We start from the raw sequence: 26094 nt of genomic DNA, 5'->3' as shown, positions 1-26094 counted from the left end.
GGAAAAGCAACAATAATCCCCTTAAGCTGTGACCTTTAGGCTGAAATGAAGCATTCGTTTCCTGGCACCTCTGGGCTTTGATTTCCCATTATTATACACTGGAAATAATGTGCGCATGCGCAGACGGCCCTCACAGCTCCAATATGGAAGCGGTGATATGCCATCCACCTGTCTGACGGAACAGGAGCGTTGACTGTTTGCTGGAGGAGTTATTATGTGAAGCAGTTTGAGATTGTTTTTTTCCCCTCAAGCTCAGGGATATATGTGATTGTGAGAAAAGGCAAGCCATTGTGGACCTATAGAATAATTCGCTTTCAAATTAATTTGTGAATATAATAATGATGATGATGATGATGATAATAATAATAATACATTTGTTAAACACGTGTGCATACACATTTATAACCATGTATGGAGATTTAAACACATTCTGTCCTTCTGAATGTGTTTGTCACTAGGCTATTTGTTTTATTTTAAAAAGCTAAATTAACCATATAAAATTGTCTGATCTAATGATCTTACCATGTAGTAATCCTATGATAATATAAAGTAAGTCCTATAGCAATGCTATAGGAATAGGATGGATATACCAAATACAAAAACACCATAAAGTCACTAAGATGTCTACTGCATACCACATAAAAAAGATTAATAATAGGTTAGATAAGGTCAGTATGAACTCGGTATTCATTCCTACGGATACATATAATATTGGATATGACCACAGAAACATTATTAAGTCCATGTAGGAATGTTATAGCAAAAAATATAGTGATAGGAGAAAAACATCATAATTCGCTATATTGTTATATGGAGAACCACAGTAAGTCAGAGTATTAGTGATGTTAGCCTATATCTGTTGGATCAGGGGTTAACCAGGCTGAGGGCCTCATCCATTTGTCTGCCTTTTAGACAACACAACACAGAGGCTCCATCCTCTGTGTTGTTCCTGCTGCCAGTTCAGAGTGGCTCCAGAAGAAAAGGCCTACTTGACTTTTCAACCTCCACGATTCCAGCCGATTACATCAATTGTGTGCGCCAGTCTCCCTGCTGCACTGCAAAAAAAAAATCCTTCCTAGTAGGCCTATTTAGTCTCATATTGTCATACTCTGCTTTAAGGAATTTTCTTAAAGTAAGTTTTACAAATGGCAACATGAATTATTCTGGTAGTAGCCTATGATGGGAGATAACTTGATTGTTTCCAATCCAGTTTCAGGAATGATCCAGAAATGTCAAAATCACATAACTCATGTCAAAAATATGTGTTTCAAGAAATGGTGATTAATTTGCACTGGAAATTGGTTAAAATGAAAGAAAATGAAATGGCAGAAGTTAGACATTGGCTACTTTGGCTTTTATGTGCTCAAACACTCAATAATGACAGAATAAAGTGGATTATTACTCTATAAGTAATACTTTTAAAAAGATATATATTTGGGCCAAGAATTATTAGAATTTTGATTTCCATATTAGAGTGTGACATCCCAACAAGGCTGAACGGGATTTTATGCACCTCCCCCCTCCCCCCCCAATACTGACACCATCTTCTAGTTATGAGTCTTTTGCATAAATAATACATAATACGAGGCCAGCACATCGATTATTAACCGACTTGTTGATATTTTTTGCAGTTTGGGCACAGGAACAACAAAAATAAAGATTTCACAAACCGTGACTTGAATTAAAAACGACTGATATGATCTGACTTGTTTCAGAAAAAAATAAGATGTTAACTCTTTGTTAAATTGGATATATTTGCAGTGTGCGCACAAGCCCGCCAGCACCCCCCCCCCCCCCCCCCCCTCCTTCTTGATCCAGTTACAAGACTGTTGCAAATGGTCGGAGAGCAGCAGCACGTCCCATTTCCATGCTTCCTATTGAGGTGTATTCATTAGGATCCTCACACTAACCCATTTGCTATTCATGGGAGAGTTTTTTTTTTTTTACTCCAAACAAACCCAAGTCAAGAGTGGCAGATGCGTGCCATTATTGCCCACGGCTCGGTGAAAACTGTTTTATGTAAGGCAAAGGCGGGTTAACCTAATCAATCATGTCGACTAGTTGTGTTAAGGACAATTCCTAAGAAGAAAAAGAGGGGGGGAACATATGGCGCAGGGCTGGGAGCAGACCCGGACCTTCTTGTGAAGATGTATTCAAACCGGGGAGAAAGAATGGGAATAAAGCCGGTCGACGGCTGCTAATTGAAGTCAAGACACTTAAAGGCTGAAAGACGAGCTCGTTATTCACCATTCCGAGTTTTACCAAAGCGCATTTTACACATTTCCACACGGTGACATGTTTCCCTTTTATGGTATTTTATTGTTGTTGTTGTTGTTGTAGCTAGCCTATATTTTTACTTTCTCATAAACGAAAAATCACAGGGCTTTAATAGCCACCCCTGTAATATTATAGGGATTTACACTTTGCAGTGTCTGTGGTTGTGGTATTGAATTATGAGTTTATAATTATCATTTTCTCAATGACATTCCTATCATATTCGTATAATGTTCATAGAGGGATTTATAGTTTTCTGTGGTATCAAGTTCCAGAGTGACCTTTTCTTCTATAATATTCCTGTGGTGAATTGTGAATTTTTAATGAGGCTTCAGGCTGGGCATTCCTAAATTCCTAGGGATGATAGTAAATTGCTCCTATAGTATTCGTTTAACGTGACCTTTCTTTATTTAAGATTTTTTTTTTATCTATGTCGCCATAGGAAGTATAAAATATTTCCATAACATCCTCCTAAATTGCAGGGTTACTATTTCTCTCAGTTTTCTCCACAACACATCAAATCGCTTCCAGAAGCTTCTTGAAATATCATATACCCTTTATTTACATAGATGCTGATTAAATAGGATGTTACAATAAAATTATCGCATAGGATGTTTAATCTATATACACATAGTAACTCAGAGCGTGTAAAAGTTGATGGTTTGCAGTCGGACATTAATAGTGACGCTTCCTTCGGCCTGCATGCCCGCAGAAACAATAATCGCTGTAAAAAAAATACATTTAAGATGGGTTTAGTCTCTGCCATGTTGACGTGGAACACTGTGCAGCAGGTGATAAACAAAGGATTTAATTTAAATATTTGGCAAATCCCAATACTTTAACAGCTGGACGAATAATGATAAAAAGCAAAACAAAGTAATTGCACGACTTTCCCCACCAACCAAAAAAAAAATAAAAAAAATAACGTGAAATATTAAAATGTATACACAATTTGCAGTCTTCCTGTACCATAACAGTTCGCTCTGTCTGTCTGGGAAAGCAGATGTATTCCTCAAATATAGACAGACTGCAGCTTTATAAGTCCGATTAATAAATTAGAATTGATAGGAAGAGGGGGAGAAAAAAAAACGTTCCTTAAATGTTTATAATATATTCTCCTTTTTGTCAATATCCGTGCAAAAGTTTGGGAAGAAAAATGCCCCCTTTATTTTTTCATGTTGTCGTTGTTTATGAAAACCACAGGCTCCTAGCTACTGTCAATCGTCCACCTCGATCTCCTCGTCCTCCTCCGAGAACTCATCCGTGGTTTGGTCTCTGGAGGAGGAGGGCGACTGTGGGAAAGCCCGGTGTCCTTGCTGGGAAGACGGGGAGACGCTGGGCGACCTGGCCCCTGGCCCCTCTCCGCTCCCCTCCTCAATGTCGTCCATGTTGACGAGCTTCTGCAGGGTCTGGGGAGGGATCTTCTTCAGGGACTCCACGTCCGCTTTCATCTCCTCCAGGTCCCGCTTGAGCTTGGCCCTGCGGTTCTGGAACCAGGTGATGACCTGTGCGTTGGAGAGGCCCAGCTGCTGTGCGATCTGGTCGCGGTCGGCCGGGGATAGGTACTTCTGGTACAAGAAGCGCTTCTCCAGCTCGTAGATCTGGTGGTTCGTGAAGGCCGTCCGCGACTTTCTCCGCTTTTTCGACGTCTGCCTCTGTCCGAACGAGTTTACATGCTCACGGCCTTGGAGGAGTGCATGGGGGGGGGGGAGAAAACAAGAGGAATGAAACAGCCATACGGGACAATCCCCCCCTTTACGCCAGCGACACTGCAAAAGATATGCCCCTCCGCTGAGTTTACAAGCGTCCGTTTTGTTTTGCTTAGAGCAAGTGAAAATGTCTGCAGGGTGAGAGAATTCCACTGCATTCCAACTGCAAATCGGCTTGTTTTTGTTTAATCAAATGACACTATTTTAGCATTTATTTCAATGTATTGACACAGTTGTCACAAAAAGGTGCACAACAACACTGGCAACAAGTGAAATGACCCCCCATTGGCAATGTTCACTCATTATTTTAAGAAAAACAAGACATTCATAAGTGTCTCTAACATGAAAGAGTCATTAAGCTTCTTGTGTCAGTCTGTCCAGTTATACAGAAGGCCATATGGCTGGCAAATTTTTTGACAGTATCATGGCTGCATACTCATTTTTGGCGATTTGGACATGTAGGTGTAAATATCGCCATTTTCCTTGTTATATAGCCTAATATATTACATTATATTACGTTCATATTCCCATATGGGCTATCTGCCTTCCTTATAGGGCCTATAAGGGACACCCTGCTATTCGTGGCCAAGTCAAAACAAAACAAAATACAGTAGCATTGATCCCAGCTTGTTAGACCGAAGACTATTGCACTTCCCTTTACAAAACAGTTGATAATTGTCAAATAAGATATGAATACTCTGAATGCGAATCTTTACCTTCTGCTGCCTGTATAACGCTGACTTCCAGACCTTTAAACGTTTTGCTGGCCAGCTCCTCCAGCGCGCACAGCGGCGAGGAAGGAGTCGTGATCCCGTTCCTCGACGAGTTGGAGCCCGTTACTTTCTCCAGCACCCTCGGCGGGCAGATACTCGCGACCGACTTCTTCACCGAGGGTTTGTTCAGGATATCCTCGATGCTGAACGGCGTCAGAGGCTTGTTGGAGTTGGCCGGCGGTGGCAGCTGGTCCAACGGAGCCCGTCTCCTCTCCTCGCCGCTCGACTGCAACACAGAGCCCGACTTCATGTCTTTACTGGAGGTCATCGCAGTCCCAAATAATCACTGCTGGCTCGAAAAAGCTGATCATTCAAAAGGTTGTTAAGCGTCCACAAGTGTTCGGCGCTTCTCGTAGACCCCCGTATTTTGCCACTTGAAGCCGAAACTTAGCTCGCCTGTGAGGTTTTCTCCAGAATAACCATGCTTCGGGCGTAGTTGTAAAGTCAGCCGGATTGTATTCCCCTCAGAGAGCCGCAGCCCCTCTGCCAAACTCCATGCAGATCTTTAGGAAGTCTAACAGCTCGACTGGAGGGGGGTGAATCCCTGCAAGGGGAAAAAGCTGTCTCAAGGAGCGAGAAAAAGAAAGCGACTGCTAACGAGTTATTGTTGATTGGGCGAAGTTCAATTAGAGAAACACTACACTACTTGCTGACCCGCTGCTGCGTCTTAAAGGGCCGGACCATAATAACTAATTGGACGTGGGGGATAGGAGGAGTCTGTCGCTGCCGAGCAGAGAGATGCCTTGAAATGTTTATGCATCTGTTTCCCTCTGCCGGTGTGTTCTTGTAGAAAGGGAGAGTTGATGGCCGTCAAAGTGCTGCCACCAGCATCCCTGCATTATGGAAAAGTTTGGAGGAACACCGAGCCAACAACGGTCTCCAGCCGTGATATTCATTTTGTCATTTTCGTGCGTAATTACGCAGAGTGCGTCATGCGTAATATGCGCATTAGGCATTGTGGTGCACGGGAATTTGACTGAAAAACAGCCATAATGAGAATTTTTATGGACCTCATTTTGAGTATAGGACCACATTTGATCAAGTAATTTGCCTGCGAGTAAACATTAAGTGTTTCAGGTTAACTCGCTACGTCCAACATGACAGGTGGTGGATTTACGTTTCCTTATGACAAAAGATGAACAACCTGCTTTGGAAAAAACTGTCTATTAATAACGGCAGTGAAGCCCGTGTTGATTTTCAAATTACTTAAATAAATACCTGGAGGGGAAAGGGCGTGGAGGGATCATTTGCTGAGACAGAAGCTGAGATCTGAGAAGCAATAAATAAAGAAAAGAAATCGCTTTAAAATAAACTTGTATTGAATTTGTTTACGTCGTTATTATTTTTTCCTAGGCAAATTACCCATGCGTGACATTAAGATCTGGGTTACGGTGTAATTCAATACAATAGCGCGCAGTAACCGACTGGTAAAGGTGACTGACTGATGGGGAGTCTTGCGGATGGGACGAGAGATTTGTCACGCGATGGCATTTTCACTTTGGTTATGTGAATTTGTGGATGCATAGAGCGGATTAGAGACAAAAAACTAACGGGAACTTTGAGCATGCATGGACGCCGAGCGGAGCAGCAGGTAGGTCCGTGCAGAGTAAACAAACACCTGTGTTGTTTTATCCTGTGACATTCAAACAGATTGAGCTTTGCCACTTATATTCGTTTTACTGCGTTTTGGAGATTATGCATAACCTGTAGTGTAGGCAGAACGAAATATTCTGCATTTTACTGAGTAAAATTGAAAAAAAGTGTGAAATATTTCAATAATGTTGGGTGGTTAAGATCATTCAAAACACCTGAGGTGAAAATATCAACACCTTGTACGAGAAGCAGCAGCCATCGAGAAATGTTTTCTAATTCGAACAACAATCTTAAAATAAACAATTTAAAGTGTCTTATTTTTTTAGCAGCTGTGGCATTGCACAATAGGTGAACAAGGGGCCTGAAGTTAAATAAAACAAACACTGTGGTCTTGTGTTTTTAGTACTGTAAGATTTGTCTGACCCATTTGGATGAAGCCACCGGCGCAGGCAGCCGCAGCAGAGAGGCTTGTGCCAGCAGGACCATATGGTGACATTGGTTTAGGGACAGAGTTATAAAACAGCAGGAGATTCTATTAGCCGCCTTGGAGGTCCAGCCTCCGTGGCTACTTTGAATATATATTTCTCCATAACGAGCAATATTTTGTTAGTTTGGGAATTTGGGCAGAAACAAATTGCCAACGTTTTGATTAAAATAATAATAATAATAAGCATTATTATTAATAATAATAATCATCATCATCATCAAAAAAGTGCAGATAACCTAACTGAAAATGCATGCTGGCCTGGTGATAACGGTAGTTTTCATAGGATTTAATTGAAAATGAGCTGAATATTAATTCAAGGTTTGGCTTGCAATGTGCAGTTTTGATAGTGGGCTTAAACAATTAGCCAAATACTATTATAATGTTTCTTATAAAAATTAACTAACACCACGTGGGTTCAGTCATGTTTTATTCACTGAATTCCAGTTTGTCATCGACTAGAGCAGAATCATTTTCAGTTTAGCCTATATTTACCCACAGCAGTATTTATCCCACAACCAGGCCCATAAATGCACCAGGCCTTGAAGCGGCCATCCCGTTGTCCCAGCTTTTGGTCATGAGAGTGGAGAAAAGGCTGTGTTTATTTTTTTGGTGGCAATGTTACAGACTTCATGTTCTCCTCAAGGGTTGAAGAGGATTCAGCTGAGTGTGATATAGGCCTACGGGCAGCAGAGATATGTCCAGAGATAAGACACTCCAAACGTGTTTCCAATGGACTTATGGTTTCAAGTGAAGCTGCGTTGCTGCAATAGGTTTTTTCTTCGGCTTAATTTAAACGTTAATTAGAAGCAGAGCAGCTGACATCATCAATCATCAGCTCGTGGGGGATTTAATTGGATGATTGCCTCGCATTTGCCTTCCATTGTCCGCCAGCACTGGACTCGTTACTCCGAAAAAAGTAACGGATTACAAAATTAGTCATTTTTTAAATTGTTATTAAATTTACTGTTTGGGAGCAATACTTACACAAGTCGTTAGATTACTTTTCCGTTACATCCTTAAAATTGGCGTTTTGTCCTCAAAAATAATTATTTGATCTCTAATCAGGGCAAACACTAGGCCGAGATGACGTGCAATCTTCTTGTCATTCATTAAACTCGATCCGACTTCCCCCAGGACAAAGTCGCATTTTTTTAGTTCAGCAGAGAGGGCGGCGACTAATTATGAGTAATTAATAAGTATGAAGAAATCCAATGGGGGGAATGATGATATAGGGCCTAGATCTGGATGCGCATGTGATATTGACATGAGTGCTGCTAATTGACTTAGGTATGATAATGATAATATTCCTGAAATTGTAATGGTACAGTCGGCTGCTCGTTACTGTAACGCGTCACCGCTCATCAAGCAACCCCCCCCCCCCCCCCCCCCCCCCCCCCGCTGCGCCACTCAGGTGTCTTTTGCACAGAGAAAAGATTTATTGGAGCGGAAAAGGCATTCATTTCCATGTCCTATAGCGATTTTCGATTGTTAAAATTCAAAATAATGGTCTGTTGAGCAACCCATAAACAATTCTGCACTTTCCCATGTGCAAATCTGACAATTCTATAGGCCTACAGAAAATATTGCGGAATATTATAGTGGGGTATATCATAAGGGATAGCATATAAAGGTCACCAAAACCCACAATGAGTATTAATATGAATAGTGGAAATACAGTGATACAGTGGGCTACTAAAAACACAAATTAAGATAAGGCCACTTGAATGCAGGCATTTTAAGCCCCATATAGGAATATTATTATACAGTGATTTTTTTCCGTATGGGTTCTATACAGACAGACTCAGTGATCAAAGTCTATTTTTTAGGTCCATGCATCATGAGGCTGTTTACTCCCATAATGTGTCCATGTCTGCTCTAAAGAGGCAGCTCTCACATCGCAGCGTGTCGCCCTGTTATTATGAAACAAAACAGCTGTAAACGCCTCTCACTAGAACATGATACAGCCGGGGCGCGGTGTGTGTGTGTGTGTGTGTGTGTGTGTGTGTGTGTGTAGCTTTCCGTTCTGATCCGCTCTGTCTGCACTGTAAAACACAAACTGCAGCTGAGAGCATGATGGGGCCGTGTTGAAGTGGAATACGTGAAGGCCATATGCATTCTATTTTTTATTTATTTATTTATGTTTATTTATTTATTTATTCATTCATTTATTTATTTATTCATTCATTTTTGTTGCTGTTGCTGTTATTATTAATAATTACATTATTAATAATAATAATAATAATAATGAATGAATACATTTTATTCATTCATTCATTTTTGTTGCTGTTGCTGTTATTATTATTATTATTATACATAGCAGTGCAGCACCATCTGTCTTTGCATATATTTTCTCATCAAAACATGTTGATTCCATTAGGTACATGATGTACACAATTAAATGAGAATATTTATTTATAAGATATATTCAGTTGATTGGTAACAACACGAATTATTATTATTAATAATAACAATATAATAATAACAACAACAACAACAACAATAATATTTACTCAGAATTCAAAACTGTTAAGACGAATAAAAAGTACTCACATTTTTGATATAACCAATAATAGATTGTTCAGTAGCAAGTGTGTGTGTGTGTGTGTGTGTGTGTGTGTGTGTGTGTGTGTGTGCGTGTGTCACTATCAAATCCAAATGCACGAAGTTTGTTCTTAAGTTGTCCAAATTGTGCAATATGGGACTTCCAAATCCATTCCCATTGGCCAAGCACCATCCTCTGTATTTCTGTTATGTTTTTTTTAATCACCCCAGCCTTAACCCCTATAGCCAGTGGTTCTCAACGTGGGGTCCATGGGTTCAGGGGGTCCATATCAAATTGATGAATTGTTAAACTTCAACATTATTTTAGAAGTTAACACACTTAGATAATGTAGAATGACTACTTTGATTCATTCCTCTGTTATCTCTCTGCAGACAGTCATGGAATTCTGGACAAAATCATCTGACAGCAAAAAAAAAAATCAGATTTGGGTCAGAGATACAAATCTCATCAACTGGGGGCCTGTGGCCCAAATGTGGACTAAATTAAGGGTCCTTGATATGAAAAGGTAAAATCAGCACTGGCATATACTCAGCAAATAAACTTCCCATATCACACTCCATCCTCTGTGTTCTTATGTTTGGAATCAGACGTTGCCTGTTAGATGTGACATCAAATGAGTCACACAGAAGCAGAGCAACACCTTGCCACCAACTGACACCCACAACACCACCCATGCATGTGGATACGAACATCGAATAAGGTGCTTATTTCAGATAGTCTGCACATCAGGAACTCAATCCATACACCTCTATTAGACCATGTTTGATACATGCTCATCAGTTCCTTTTTGTTTTATAATATTTTTTTATGGCATTTCTGCTTTATTAGAGAAGTTAAAGTAGACACATGCACATCTCTTTTCCAGGTGCTGAGTCAAAAAAGTTACAGGAAGACTCGCAACACTGTTGATAGCTCCCAATATTTTTCAGATGTATTTTACATTAAAAATGACAATGTTTCGAGCCCTCACAGGCTCTTCGTCAGGTCAGGTTTGATTAGACAGGACAGGTGAGAGGGACAGGAGAGGGGGAACGGGAAGAGAGGATGACATGCGACAAAGGTCCCATTCAGGCCGGATTGAGACCAGGACATCAGTTACTCACCTGCCACCTATTTTGATGTGACCAAGATCCATATATGATGGAAACACTGTCTGATAAAGGTGCACATTGTGGTTATTAGTATATGGGCTCTCTCTTACGTACGCACCACCCACCCAGAGGTTCCCAAAAATGAACGAGACCAAGCAGCTTCCAAGTCCTACCCCGCCCCACCCAACGCGCACGCACGCATGCACACACACACACACACCCTTCACTCCGCCCCCCCCCCCCCCCCCCTTCCTCTCCCCCCAGGGAGTGGACTACAGGCTGTGGTTGTTGGACTCTAATGGCTCACCAGGGCCCATTTAAGATGATAGAAGGATCTGGAGGCCGAGTGGGCTTTAAGTAGGATTACAGCATTAGGCCTCAACCTTCCTCCTGTTTGACTCTTGATTAGCTTCATTATGGCTAATTAGTCCAGTGGCTGGAGGTACAGAGGGTGGAATATGAGACCACAAATGATACTCATATTGTGGTTAATTGCTTGTGCAGATGTGTGTGTGTGTGTGTGTGTGTGTGTGTGTGTGTGTGTGTGTGTGTGTGTGTGTGTGTGTGTGTGTGTGTGTGTGTGTGACTGGTGTATGTGTGTGTGAGTGGCCCAAAGCCAACTGCCCGAGAGCCACTGAAATGACCAATGACAACACACAAATTATTATTATAATAATATTTAGGATTATTATAGTAAGAAGAAGAATGACAATAATAAAAATGTGCAAATGTAATTGCCTTTTGCTGGAGGGTTGTGTTCAAGGGCTGTTTGGAAAATTATAATTACCTTTGGATATGGTAATTATTCGTGTTTTTATGCCTGTTTATTAATTCCTATATTTTTTCCCATGCAGGTGATTTTCTGAAACCCCCCAAAACAGTAGGCTATATTGATTATGGTGACTTTTGTAGGAGCTTCTAAAGCAATGACAAGTTATGTTTTTATTTCAACCTTTCACCACCCACCCACTCACAGGTATGCAACCACGCACGCACGCAAACACGCGCACACGCGCGCGCCACGCGCGCGCACACGCACACACGCACACACACACACACACACACACACACACACACACACACACACACACACACACACAGCTCTATTTATAGGTGATGATGGGGTTGAACATCATGGCACCAGCAACATGAACGCTCCGCAGGCCAAAGCAATGGACAGCAGAATATCCAGTATCCTGACCAGTGATGGATCAGTAAATAAGAACAGCCTCAACGATGACCACCAGATGATGGTCATCATACAATGACCGTTACACACAAAAATCAAAATTTATTTTCAGAAAAGCATTATGCTTTTCCTTTAAAATAGTCTATCCTCTATCCTATAACTTACATCAGTTTGCTACTTACTGTGATGCATACTGTGAATTAACCTCAATAAAGAGTCAGTCTGGAAAGATTACTTAATTCTATTCAAGTTTAGTTGAGTGAGTTTACACACCACTAAATGCCTGATCCTCGTGCACGATCATCTTGGTGTTTATTTGATCTATTTTGAGCATCAGGTGGGAGGGGTTTAACCACAGTAGAACATTTCAGATAGTGTCAGAAAAGTTGTCAATCATATAAAAAAAAACACACACACACACACACAGAGGGATACTCAAGCAAACCATGTTAACACCGTGTCCAAGAATAAGCCAGATCCCAGTTATAATTTTCCAAGGCCTTCTAATGTGGAGTGGGTATGTGTTTCACTAATAATAAAATGACCCTGACACGCGCACACACGCACACGCACACGCACACACACACACACACACACACACACACACACACACTCTCTCTCTCTCTCTCTCTCAGAGCTAATATTGATGCAGCAGTGAGATAGGCTACAGCTATGGCATTTCATTTGCTTCTGTATGAGACTAAACAAACTGCATGCCATCATTTGTCCATTAGTTCGACACTTTGAGCTGTTAAATGAAGTGAGAAAGCGCTTTGCTGCTGCAGCACACCAACACACTGGCTGGACAGTGACACGACACCAGAGCAACAAACACACCACAACGGATGTATCTGACAAAAGTGTTGTTCTCTAGGATGAGAAGAACAAAACTGAGACTCTGCTCCGCACTCCCAGGCCTATCTGCTCATGTCACTTTACATAGGGACTCCCTGGCCTATCTGCTCATGTCACTTTACATAGGGACTCCCTGGCCTATCTGCTCATGTCACTTTACATAGGGACTCCCTGGCCTATCTGCTCATGTCACTTTACATAGGGACTCCCTGGCCTTGGCCTATCTGCTCATGTCACTTTACATAGGGACTCCCTGGCCTATCTGCTCATGTCACTGTACATAGGGACTCCCTGGCCTATCTGCTCATGTCACTTTACATAGGGACTCCCTGGCCTATCTGCTCTTGTCACTGTACATAGGGACTCCCAGGCCTATCTGCTCATGTCACTTTACATAGGGACTCCCAGGCCTATCTGCTCATGTCACTGTACATAGGGACTCCCAGGCCTATCTGCTCATGTCACTTTACATAGGGACTCCCTGGCCTATCTGCTCGTCACTTAGGGACTCCCAGGCCTATCTGCTCATGTCACTTTACATAGGGACTCCCAGGCCTATCTGCTCATGTCACTTTACATAGGGACTCCCAGGCCTATCTGCTCATGTCACTTTACATAGGGACTCCCAGGCCTATCTGCTCATGTCATTAGGGACTCGCAGGCCTATCTGCCCATGTCATTAGGGACTCGCAGGCCTATCTGCCCATGTCATTAGGGACTCGCAGGCCTATCTGCCCATGTCACACTTTACATAGGGACTTGCAGGCCTATCTGCTCATGTCACTTTACATAGGGACTCCCAGGCCTATCTGCTCATGTCATTAGGGACTCGCAGGCCTATCTGCCCATGTCACACTTTACATAGGGACTTGCAGGCCTATCTGCTCATGTCACTTTACATAGGGACTTGCAGGCCTATCTGCTCATGTCATTAGGGACTCCCATGCAGGCCTATCTCCTCATGTCACTTTACATAGGGACTCCCATGCAGGCCTATCTGCTCATGTCACTGTACATAGGGACTACCAGGCTTATCTGCTCATGTCGCTTTACATAGGGACTCCCAGGCCTATCTGCTCATGTCACTTTACATAGGGACTCCCAGGCCTATCTGCTCATGTCACTTTACATAGGGACTCCCAGGCCTATCTGCTCATGTCACTGTACATAGGGACTCGCAGGCCTATCTGCTCATGTCACTGTACAATAGGGACTCGCAGGCCTATCTGCTCATGTCACTGTACAGACTCCGCTCTGGACTCCCAGGCCTATCTGCTCATGTAACTGTACATAGGGACTCCCAGGCCTATCTGCTCATGTCACTTTACATAGGGACTCCTAGGCCTATCTGCTCATGTCACTTTACATAGGGACTCCCAGGCCTATCTGCTCATGTCACTGTACATAGGGACTCCCAGGCCTATCTGCTCATGTCACTTTACAGACTCCGCTCTGGACTCCCAGGGCTATCTGCTCATGTCACTGTACATATCTTGGCAAATGAAGATAAATGCTTGTGCGAGTACACTGTGTTCCAAGGGAGCCTTCCACAAATTAATCACTTGCAATTCTATCCGTGTCCACTTGGGCGCCCGGCGGGTCCCTGATGCGGTGTCCGTCTGAGAGGTAATGAGAGGGGTGCATCGTCGGCGAAGGGCTTTTTTTTCCGCGCCGCTTTCAACAAAAAAGGAAAGGAAAAATATAGCAACAACAAAATGAAGAAGTGAAGCCGCTTCTCTGGAGAGACGTCGTTTTCTCGAGATGGTGTGGCGCCTCGACCTCCAAGACTCCCCAACTCCTCCTCTCTCTCTCCTCACATCAGGATTTCATTAAGCTGTGACCCCCCCCCCCCACCCCTCTTCCTCCATCACTATCACCACCATTACCCCCCCCCCCCCCTCTTTTTTGCTCTCTCCTGCGCCACTTTGCTCCCAAACCAAATGAGGAAATAGCTCGTCTGGTCGCTGACAGACTCCGGGTTTGGCCGTAAAGATAAATGACCCAAAGTATTAAAGTTTAACACGTTGACAAAACCCACCTGATCTGTGGGATTAATGCAAGAAAAAATCCATCTGTGGAAGGAAGGGGGTGGGGGGGGGGGGGGGGGGGGGGGGTGATGGAAAAGGGGGGTTGGAACTCGTAGGAGAGTAATGGTCCGGGCACTGGGAAGGTCAAACAATATTTAGGATAAGTACATATCCAGCGCTGAGAGGTGAACCTTCCTGTATGTGTATCTGTGTGCCTGCGGATTTGCGGACGTGGAGGTAATTTGACAAAGGTAAAAAAAAAGCACACACACACAGAGTAAGACTTATGAGACCTAATTGTGTCACATGAAGAACACAAGGCGTGCTTTCATTTACAAGCGCATTAATATTCTGATGTAATTCAGTATAAGGGTCTGTGTTTCTGAGTGTCCTGCAGCCACAATAAAAGCTTCATATCCCCACGATGAGAGACCTGGGTGTGCTAGCGTTAGCGTAGCGGCGATATGCAGGGAATAGCCTATTAGCCAGAATACTGAGGTGTATCAACACTGCATCCTGCTTACTTGCTGCTGATAATTTGGCCTTTTATTAAAGAACAAGTTCACCCCATTAAAAAAAGATACTATAGTGATATAGAGGCAGACATGTCTATGGCTGATATCTCCAAAACTTGGCAACTGACAGCAAAACGATTCTAGATCTTTAAATAGCACCACAGGTAATAAGAAAAATATATACTTGATTTTGGGGTGAACTGGCCCTTTAAATGTCAGATATCTCAACTGATATCATCCCCCTCTGATATGATGGCGGTTCCTCCCTATTATCACAGAAACATAAAAAGAGTCTGGAAAACCATTTAAACTCTGTTTTCTCTGCATGTTTTATTTGTTTATTTGACTGTTCAATAATGTTTTCTGTTTGGTGAATTCATTTTTCATTTAAGAGCAGTAATGTATCAAATGTAATGAAGAATTTCATTAGTTTTGGTTTTAGTGTCACATGGTCTAAAAATGCTGTTTCGGAGCGTTTAAGAAATGCTGAATCCTTGTATTTTATGGTGTAAAAATAGTTAAATTTAAAGATAGGAGACTATGGAGATGATGCGCCACTTGTCCTCTTCACCCTACTTATACTCTCATAAGGATTGATTGATGACATCTCGCCTACCACCGCAGAGCCACGGGTTCAATTCCCGGCACCGTTTTGAGGTGGCAAAGAAGGAAATAAAGAGGGTGTAACCAATACCATGAATGATGGTTCCATTCCATTTAGGTGTGCAGGGCCAGGGCCCTCATTATTGGTTACACCTGCTTTACTTCCTGCTTTACCACCTTGCTGTGAAAAGGCCCCTAAAGACACATGATGATCAGCTATTGACATGTTACAAATAACCAGTATTGGTATCTGCCTTCAAAAACCCACATCAGTCATTCAAACTACTGTTTACTGGGTTCTGCGGTCTGTGTTAGCAGATTCTGGTTCTTCAGGCACACTGGGAAACTTTGTGATGGGAAGACGAAGATTCATGTAATCTTATCAACAATTTGACCTTTAACCAGGACATGAGGTCGAATCCAGAGTACACTATGATGTGAGCGCTGCCTTACTCATCTCTTTGTTGTGGATGAAACTATAATGATCCCCATGGGGACATTGGGTAAGTGTGTTCTCATATTTAAAGTTGAGGTGGAAGGTTAAAGAAGTGCTTATACTGTACAACTATCTATCAGTATATTCAGAGGACGTGGACCTTTTCCAAATGTGTGACAAACTTAGTGCAGATTTGCACTTCTCTTATCAGGAGGATGAATTGTCCCACCAATTATTTCTGCCTCCAATGCATAAACTATTTTTTTTTACTAGCTCTGCATTTTTACATTAACATTTTGTGATTGATGTTGGTCACAAGCACAAACACCCCTTCTCCTAAAAAAAAGTCGCCTCTCCATTACTTGTTTGAAACGCCTTTTAAGGGTCTGTGTCCACAGGGAACGTTTTTGTTTGAGCTGCCAGCGCCTTTCCGCAATTCATTTTGCATGGTAAAGATGCACTAGGAGTTCTCCTCTTCCCAGCACCACGCCTGGCGTTTCAGCGCTCTCGGCGGCTAGCGTTTTTTGGCAGAGCGCTCTAGGCGCATCAAGTAGAAAACAATTAAACTCTTGGAGAAGAGCGCTGCTCATCAATGTCACTTTATTTTGACTGACCGATCAAAATCAAAGAACAAAATACATTAAAAGCAAAGCCTGGAGATATATCTCTGCTTTTTGGGGAGTTCCGGGTGAGAATTAGCTATCTTGTTAGGTTGACGTTAGCTTGCTATTTACCTTGTTATGGTAGCTACTAGCTAGCTAATGTTAGCTACTAGCTGCTAAATGAAATAAAGTAAAGTAAAGTACTATCTGTGCACTGTGTGTCTGTGCGTGTTGGAAGCAGTCTGGGCATTCATATTTTTGCTATCCAAAGCGCTCCACCATGAAAAAGTGCTCCTTGTGGACAATGCCTTCAAAGGAATTTCGACAACAAATTAGACCACCATGTTTCATGGTTTACTGTTTTTGCCCTTCAGGTCAAGGCTTCAGTTGTGAGGTGCAGCAAGGGTCCCACGCAAGGCCGACCCCCCTCTCAAAACACCCCAATCGAAAACTTAATCATTTCTCTAGGTCTATTTTACAATTATGAAATAATTTAGGTTACTACGATCATTAGATCTACTTCTTATTTTGATAATTAGGCCTACTTTTACCAATTTCAGCCAAATTATGGAAAATTCTGCAATATTCCATGTTTTACAGCTGATTCCATTTTTATTACCAAATTCCATGATTCCATCCGTTTTTTCCATTTTGCGAAAATCATATGGCCCTACTTTAGGCTACTACGCCTGTATTATGTCAGTGTGATTTGCTGCACAGGGTTTGATACAGATCGTGCCGCCGCCCCCACACACGTCTAACCTTCTAACCCGAACCCTTGAAATGAAATATGGCGTTCATGACAAAAGATAACCTACTACTTACTGTACATTCTTTCATAAAGCACATTTTTAAAGCATTTCTGTCATTGTCAGCATATCAAAGTCTCCAAGTGTGTCCTAGTTCCAAACAGCACATCATTTGTTTTATCTTACACAACCTGTTCATGACAATAATGCTGTGTGTCCATGTGCTGATGTTGAGTTGAATAGTACCATTACTGAGTGTAACAGTGAACGATACCGTGCGTTTTTATTCCAAGGCATTTCTGCATGTCTGCCTCAGATGAGACTTCCAACAGAGAACTGGGTGATAAAGAATTTGAATTGTTAGCATTTGTTTTATCCCGCTTGGCGTACCAGACGGGTGGAGTTAGCCACATAGGACAATACAAGTGCCAAAAAGTCGAGTCAATTTAAAAGCAAAATCTACTATAGCCTCCTAATTACACCTCCTATTAGTACACTGATGATATGATGAATTGTCCTCATGTGGAAAAGCCTCCCCACCTTAGTAGGATAAAACAAACATGAAGAATTGTTGGCAAAGGCAGCACTATCTGGGCCAGTTGTGATGCAGTATGCAACAATGTGTCCACAGGTGAAATACAACCTACTAAACACAGAGTCTTAAACCGCTGAGCTGCGGTAAATACTTACTGGGACATGTCTGGATGTCTTTAGCAAACTCCTGCATCCTTATTACCCTTATCTTTTTTCAGAGTAAATTGAAGATGTTAATCTTGGACAATTTGTAATCCATTTTTGTGAAAGATTATAATGGCGTACGGTAGTAAAATGAATGGCTGGGTCATATCTATTCTTAGATCCATGCTCCTCAACTATTGATGTAGTTGCTCCGGTTATGATTTTAAAACTCGAGTAAACGAGTTGATTGAAAAATGGATGTTGATGTTGCTGATTGCTGACTCTTATTGCTGCAAGCTATATTAGCGATGCCTTTAGGTTTCGATGAGAATTCCGAACAATACTAACAAGCTATTTTTTTGTGAAACAGATGAACAAATGCAGTATTTTCCACATGGTGAACGGGGAGCGTGGTGAAGAAAACTGGGCAACTAAAATGGAGGGTCGTGATTTAATGTAGCTATAATAATCTGTGTTCGAATGTTGTTTGGTATATCCATCGCAACAAATGCCTTCGAAATATGTGTTTTGATTTAGACCTATCTCACAGAGAGAGAGAGAGAGGGAGAGGGAGGGAGGGAGGGAGGGAGAGAGAGAAATTCCCTTGCCTGACTTCACTTAAGTTTTGAACCTGCGACCTTTAGACAGCGAGGCAGCTACCACACAAAAAGGCAATATTTAAGATTTCTTACTTTTTGGATGCATCTGATATCAATACACTCCCATACCGCTCAACAGTTGCTCTTCCTACTCCCGCCTTCTCTCACAATATTAACATATTTGGATGGGAAAACAAGAAAATAAAAAAATACAGGGGAAAAATGTCGGGAAACATAAATAGTAAAGGGAGTGAAAATAGTAAGGAAGGTCTTGGCCCGATTTCGCTCCATAACTTACTCTGTCACGGTAGTTCGTAAATATTAGGAATAGGCTCACGCTCCATCCGAACCGTGAGCAATGAATCCTTTGAGAGAACCTCCCTTTCTTCTTCTTTTTTTTTTACTGGGGGTTCAAATTAGCTTCAAGACAGTTTTTGACTCAGAAACAAAAAGGCCAAACATTTTAGGTTGTTTTAGGATTTGAGCATGCAATCCCATAGGCTACTGCGTAACCTCAATGACCCTCGACGACGCTAGTGCCTTGCTCAACGACACTTTGACAGGACACATGGCTGTCGCAGATGAAATCTCTGGACTTTTCTCTTTTAAGTGGGTCGATCTCTTCTAGTAAACAACTTTATGTGTTCCATGAACTAAGGCAGTGCTAGCTAGTCTAGCTTTTTTTATATCAAGGACCCTAATTAAATCCAGATTAGAGCCACAGACCTCCATCTGATGAGGTTCTCTTGGACCTAAATCTGAAAATATCTTTATTGTCAGATGCCTGTATGATTTTGACCAGAATTCCATGACTATCTGTATTGTAGTAGAGAGATAACAGAGAAACAATGATCAAAACAATTATTATTCTATATTCTCTAATGTTGACCTCTTGTAAATGAGATAATGTTACGAATGTTTACAAATTCATCACTTTGCTGGGGACCCCCTGGGACCCCTGGTGGTCCCTGGACCCAATGTTGAGGAACACTGATTGAACACTTTGCACTGCAATGTTTGTCTGGAAAGTCGAAGGTTACAAATGTGTTTGTCGTTTGTCAGACAGCAGACCTGAACCCAGGGGTGCTGTTTCCTTGTCCAGTGCTGTTCATCAAACTCTTGTGCTTTGGATGAGAGAAGGTAAACCTTAAGAATCACATCTTCAACATGAATATACATCTGGAAATCTTTTATTGATAAACACAGAGACCAAGCTGCAATACTTTCAACTCTTGAAAATGGACTTTCGACTGAATTCGGTTCATATTCATAATCATAACACAAGACACCTGCACATTCCCAGACTGGATTGCTGAATTCATAAAACAGAATAAACTTAATAGTAAAAATCACATTGCCAATGAATCTACACTTTCAACTAATTCAGATACAGATTGGGGCCTGTCTGGTGAATTAAACTGCTTTACATTTTTCTAGAGTAACAAAAAAAAAATCCTTGTTCTCCACATTAAAGCTCGCACGCACGCGCGCGTGCACACACACACACACACGCACGCACGCACACGCGCACACACACACACACACACACACACACACACACACACACACACACACACACACACACACACACACACACACACACCTTCCCACTCATTCCCACAGTCCCCTATGATTTTATTTCCTGCATTAGCACTACAGTATTCTGCTTTTTTTAAATTCCATGTTATGAATCTTATTATATTCTTACCATGTGGTCCTGTTGTCAGCTAGATTCGGTTATCCAATCCAGGTGTTTTAGCTGCTCAAGAGACATTAGAAATGTTTTTATAAACTGTTTTTTAAATCTCACCTGCACAAATTCATTCTCTTCTTACTGTTTCTTCATATTGTATTTTATGACTGTGCAACTAAACTAAACTAAATCAAAGTGAATAGTACATTTCTATTCAATTTAGCAGGTATTTTGGATGGAGTAAAGCATAATGTGAATTATTACCTTTGGATGATGTATATACATAACTCAGTTATTACACCATCTGTGACTAGATGTACTTCAGCTCTTCCTAATAATGTGCTTCTACAGACACAAAGTCTACTTAGAAAGTAGAGATCTTTCAACCCGCTGTTTTCCAAACAGGTTGGAGTATTAGTGATACAACATTTCTCAGAGGCAGAGCAGCAGAAACAATCCCATTGGTTGAGTTAAACCATGGGTGGAGCAGCACAAACAATCCCATTGGTTGAGTTAAATCATGGGCGGAGCAGCAGAAATAATCCCATTGGTTGAGTTAAACCATGGGCAGAGCTTTTCTGGCTAAGTAACATTAGACTGAAGCCCTGTGGAGAAGACAAGAAGAGGAGGAATCTAATATTATGAAGCTGAGTGCTCTAGCAGGCTAACTGAAAAAAATACTCTAGTCACACACACTAATGCTGCTTTTCCACCGCATGGTAGGCTACCGGCACAACTCAACTTGACTCTCACTTTTGGTAGTATAGGCCTATCACTTGGTTTTCCACTGCAGATATTACCACTTGATTGTTTCCGCCCCCCACAACTGGTCGTCATAGTGACGTCATCTTCAACACGACATACACAACAACGGAGGATAAGAAAGAGAAGAGAAAAGAAAAAGAAGAGAAAGGAAACTGAAGGCAGCGAGACAAAAGACTGCTGAAAAAATCAGGAGAGTTTGGGGAATCCTACATGCAAGAGGGTAAGCTAACCTGGTAGCTACCGTTAGCATATGTGCATGGCAATAATGACAATTGTCTCTGACCAATAGTCACATTTTGGTATCGCCTCAGCTCACTTGGGACCTCTATGGAGGTGGTATTAAAAAAGTAGCAGGTAGGCTCCCAATGCCACCACAGGGCTCCCCGTGCCATAAGCCACATTTAACCTCACCCAAGTTGTTTTACTTGCCTATAACCATAACAACCAACCTTTGGGACGTTATTCATGTTTTCATCTGGGGATGTATGCCCAGTGGGGGCATTTAGCCTTTTCTACTTGGTACTTGCCTCCAAAAAAGGGTTGAGTTTATTCAGTTGAAATAAGCGGCATAAGTTAGCCTAGCTAATCTTCCAAGTTCAAACTAGCCACAGTAGCCTAATAGCTATAGCAAGTTAGCTACAGTAGCTGCTGACCTTCCAACATCATAAATGCTGTGAATAAAAAATGTTTTATCTTTATTTTGAACCCGAGGTTTCTAATTTGCCATTCCAGTTTGCCAGTTTGCTAACTTGGTGCTCAGAAAGAAAAGAAACGGTTGTACTTTGGCTGCACCCGTTGAGGTTTAACTCAACCAACAATATTATCTCTGCCTCCGAGGAATGTTTGTGTGAGTAAAACTCCAATCTTCTTTTCCCAAAGACTCTCCGTCTTGACTTTGAAAACAACAAGAAAAACCCTCCAACACATCAGTCAACTTTCTGTCCCATTTTATACTTCCAGAGGCGAGACAGTCTGTGTGCAGCGGCCATGGCACACCCCTCAGTGACCACATCCACCATGAGCAGCCGGAGATGAAACGATATGGAGATGATCGGGACAAAAAGCCTCCCAGCTTGTCACGGGATGCAGAGCGTATTGTACATCCACATGTATTGAACACAAACCTGTCACCGTCTGTGACAGCCCCATTCATCACACACAAAGCCAATCCTGTCAGTGGCACAATGCGGCCTATCCGTCCCCCCTCCCTCCCCCCCCTCCCCCTCTAAGTGACAGCATTGAAATGAACATTAGGACACCCGGGTACATATTCAAATGATTTGTTTTTCCGCCTCCCACAGAAGCCAATTTCCAGAGGCCAATAAACCTGGGAATTATTTCATCTCAGCACAAGTACATATTGTTAGATGGGGTTCCTCTCTTTGAAACATCATAAGGACTGGTCCCATGGGTCGCCGGGTTACCACTGGAGTTGGTGAATCTGAGGTTTCAGATGCAAAAGACTATTACAAAGGATTATACACACAGACTGCTGTTTTTTGTTATACAAACATTTCTCAGAGGCAGAAATAATCGTGTTGGTTGGGTTTTTCTAACAGGGCAGCTTACCAATAGAGAGCAATAGGGCACCGCCCATATTGAGCCCCCAAAATAAATAAATAAATAAATAAATAAATAAATAAATAAATAAATAAATAAATAAATAAATAAATAATACCAGTTTTAAAGACAGTTGGTCCTGGCTCTGAATAGTTCAATGCTCAAGGTTTACTATATTTGTCTCCCATGGGAGAAATTTGTCTTCGAGGGAAAAGCTGCATCACACACAGACAATACATTAAGGACACATTAAAAGGTGACACATGTGCAAACACTAGCCCAATATCTTACCAAGTACCAAGTCTACCGACCTTTCGGACGATTTCAGTCAGGTTGAAAATCGCCCAGATCACTCTGATAGTGTTTTTTTTATGATAAGTATTTTATTATAATAACATATTGTAATGCAATCTCGATGGGTTCCGCCTGGGCCTGCAATAAACGTTCTTTCGTTATACTTAATCTGCTGATGGATTCACATGCATCTCGGGTGGTTCCATTTCCGATTTCGGAAAACTTCGATGTGTTCATGAGCTTTTATGTAAGATGGCCTACTGGAAAATATAATAAATGTTAACCGTAAACAGTACGGAAGCCAAATAATGCGTTTTCAGAGCTGAAGGAGCTGTCCATCAGCACCACATGAAAATCAGAAACTAAAAGTGAGGGTCTGTCTACAATAGGCTAATAAAAAAATAACTTTATACAAAACTGGAGAAACGCATTCTTGATGTTGCTCTGTGTGTTACACTGCCAGGCTGGAGGCAAGGTGGGAAGTTTGTTTGATGTGGAGAGGGCTGCTGCTGACCAGGTTACTGTCTGCGTATTTCTGTAGTTATCTGCTCTGTGATTGATTGATATGCCTGCTAAACTGTACAGGATGCATAAAGCGTGTGGAGTTGCTTGATTTTGTAGAAAAAATGCACTAGCCGCCTGAAGCCCAGTAAAGACAAAGCACTCTTGGTTAGGGGTGGGACAAAATATCGATACTCACGGTATCGCGATATTTCCACTTGCGATACGTTATCGATACACTGGCACCAAGTATCGATATGTATATTAAAAAAAAAAAAAAAAAAAAAAAAAAAAAAAAAAAAATTTAAATAAACAGGCTAAAATATTATGCTGTGTGTGGTAGTTGAAACATAGTTTCAAGTTGACGTTTATTTATGTTTGTAGTTGAAACAAAAACATAAATACTGTAGGCTACATGAATGGAAATGTTTGATCATTAATATCTTTTAGAAATTATATAGGTAGGTAGGTTATATAGGTTTTCTTGTTTTAATAATAATAATAAAAAGACTTAATGTGTAACTTTTCCTCCGTGGTATCGAAAATGGTATGAGTGAGTGAGTGAACTCTGAGAGAGTTCATGTCAATTCTGCTAATAAATACATAATACCTGCTTCTTGCCTTTTAGGGGTATTTTTTTCTCTTCAGTTACACAGGTATCGTGATGTATCGTCTTCCAATATATCGATTATCGCAGTATCGCTGTATCGTGATAATATCGTTATCGGGGGCCAAGTATCGTGACGATATCGTATCGTGAGCTACTCAGCGATTCCCACCCCTACTCTTGGTACTAACTGAAAAATGCAATCTATCCATTCCAAGTCACCTTAGCCAGTTAGCTAGCCTTTCCCGTTTATACTAGCCATTCTACTATAGTTATCTAGGTAAGATAGTTAACTAGCTGCTGACCTGCCAAGACCATGAATGCCATGGTGATGAATGAATAATAATAATAATAATGCAATGCCATTTAGGCCATATATTGTTGTTTTTTATTTTACTTGTTTTCTTCCTTTCTGCTATTTTCGTTTGACACTTTAGCTCACCTGTGCTCCAAAAAATGTCTTTGACTCCGCCCACTGATCTTTCACTCAACCAATGAGATTATTTCTGCCTCCAGAGCAGCTTTTCCTCTGAGAAGTGTTTGTATAACTAAAACTCCAATCTGCAATCTGTGCCATAGCAATACAACCTGTCCTGGTGCCAGTTTACTGTAGGTGTGTGTGTGTGTGTTTATGTGAATGTTTGCGTGTGTGTAAGTGTAGGTGTGTGTGTTTGCGGGTGTTTTTGTGTCTATATGTGTGCACTTGTGTGTGTGTGTGTGTGTACTGAGTCAGCAGAGTGCCAGTAATTACCCATAGATCCAGAGGCAGAGGGGCCTTGCAGCGCTGCAGCAGGCTGACAGGGGGAGCTTCATTTCCCGAGTGTTCTCAGGGAGCGCACACTGCAATAACACCACTCAACAGCCCTATCAACTTGATCCACATCACATTTTCACACAATTGCAAACAGCTAACCTATTTATGCCGTAAACAACAGCAGCAAGCTAATAAAACAACTCATTGCGCTGTGGCTGTAATCCAATCATGTGCCTTCTTAAATAATGTCTCTTGTACTGTACGCAATATCCAGTAAAGAAACGTTGCTCCCAATATGTCTTTGATGAACATAATGAGGACTTGCAATAACACATTCATAAAGAATGTATGAATTCGAGGCGGAACTTGGGGCGGCGCTCCGTCGACGAGGCCTGCCAAGACGTTGGGATCACTTTGTGTCACTGTCCCGTGAAAACGAAACAGCTCGTATCGTCCGGAATCGCTCAAGTTCGGCCTCATCGATGGCGACTCGCAAACCTTATCACAGATAGATGATCTGACATCTTATTGACGTCCAAACATCAGCCATTGTTTGTCCGGGAGCTATCACGCCTAGTGGGAACTGACAGACAGTGAAGCTCTCCTGGATGAATGGCATTTCATTAGATAGCGGCGCGAGGCTGGCCATGAGCTTCTGATACTTTGATGTCGAAGTTATGCGCAGATATAAGGATAATCTTGTTTCCATCTCCTGCGGAGGCAGCAATTACTGAAGCACTAAGGGTTTAGAATGTGCGCACCCCATATCTCATAGAAAATACTGTCGATTTTAGTCATATAGACTATGTCCTCTTCTCTTTGAGCTGCAGCTTATTTTGTCCTGTCCATGTCTCAATAAACATCCTCCTTTAACCTCTCCTCCTCTTCATCTTCATCTGTTTCCAAACCCGTCGCCAGAATAAAACGTTGGCATTTTTTATGTGTCTGCAAACCAGGGAGATGTACAATCTCAACATATTATTTGAAACAAAACAGAGGTTAATTTGAAAACCTCACCTCACCTCCTTTCCAATGTTAAATGCAAATAAATATAAACGCCGTTGGTTATGTTTAGGCAGGTAAAACAACTTGGTTAAGGTTAGGATTATGGTTTGGGTTAGGCTTAAATAAGAAACATTAAACGTGACTTAGTTGAAGACTGAACATGCTGGGAACA

General features: G+C 41.7%; 1 protein-coding gene across 1 annotated transcript; it reads right to left on the bottom strand.

Moving 5' to 3' along the window:
- Positions 1 to 3491: 3491 nt before the first annotated feature.
- On the bottom strand, positions 3492 to 5024 carry lbx2 (ladybird homeobox 2; the record flags this gene model as incomplete). The annotated part of the gene is made up of 2 exons (XM_083651384.1): positions 3492 to 3958; positions 4700 to 5024. The coding sequence occupies 2 exons, from the start codon at positions 5022 to 5024 to the stop codon at positions 3492 to 3494; spliced, it is 792 nt and encodes a 263-aa protein (XP_083507510.1).
- Between the last annotated feature and the right edge of the window lie 21070 nt (positions 5025 to 26094).

The sequence above is a fragment of the Poromitra crassiceps genome, assembly GCF_964638095.1.
Source record: "Poromitra crassiceps genome assembly, chromosome: 15".
NCBI lineage: Eukaryota > Metazoa > Chordata > Actinopteri > Beryciformes > Melamphaidae > Poromitra > Poromitra crassiceps.
The sequence above is the reverse complement of the archived record's forward strand: the minus strand, read 5'-3'. Positions and strand labels throughout refer to the sequence as shown.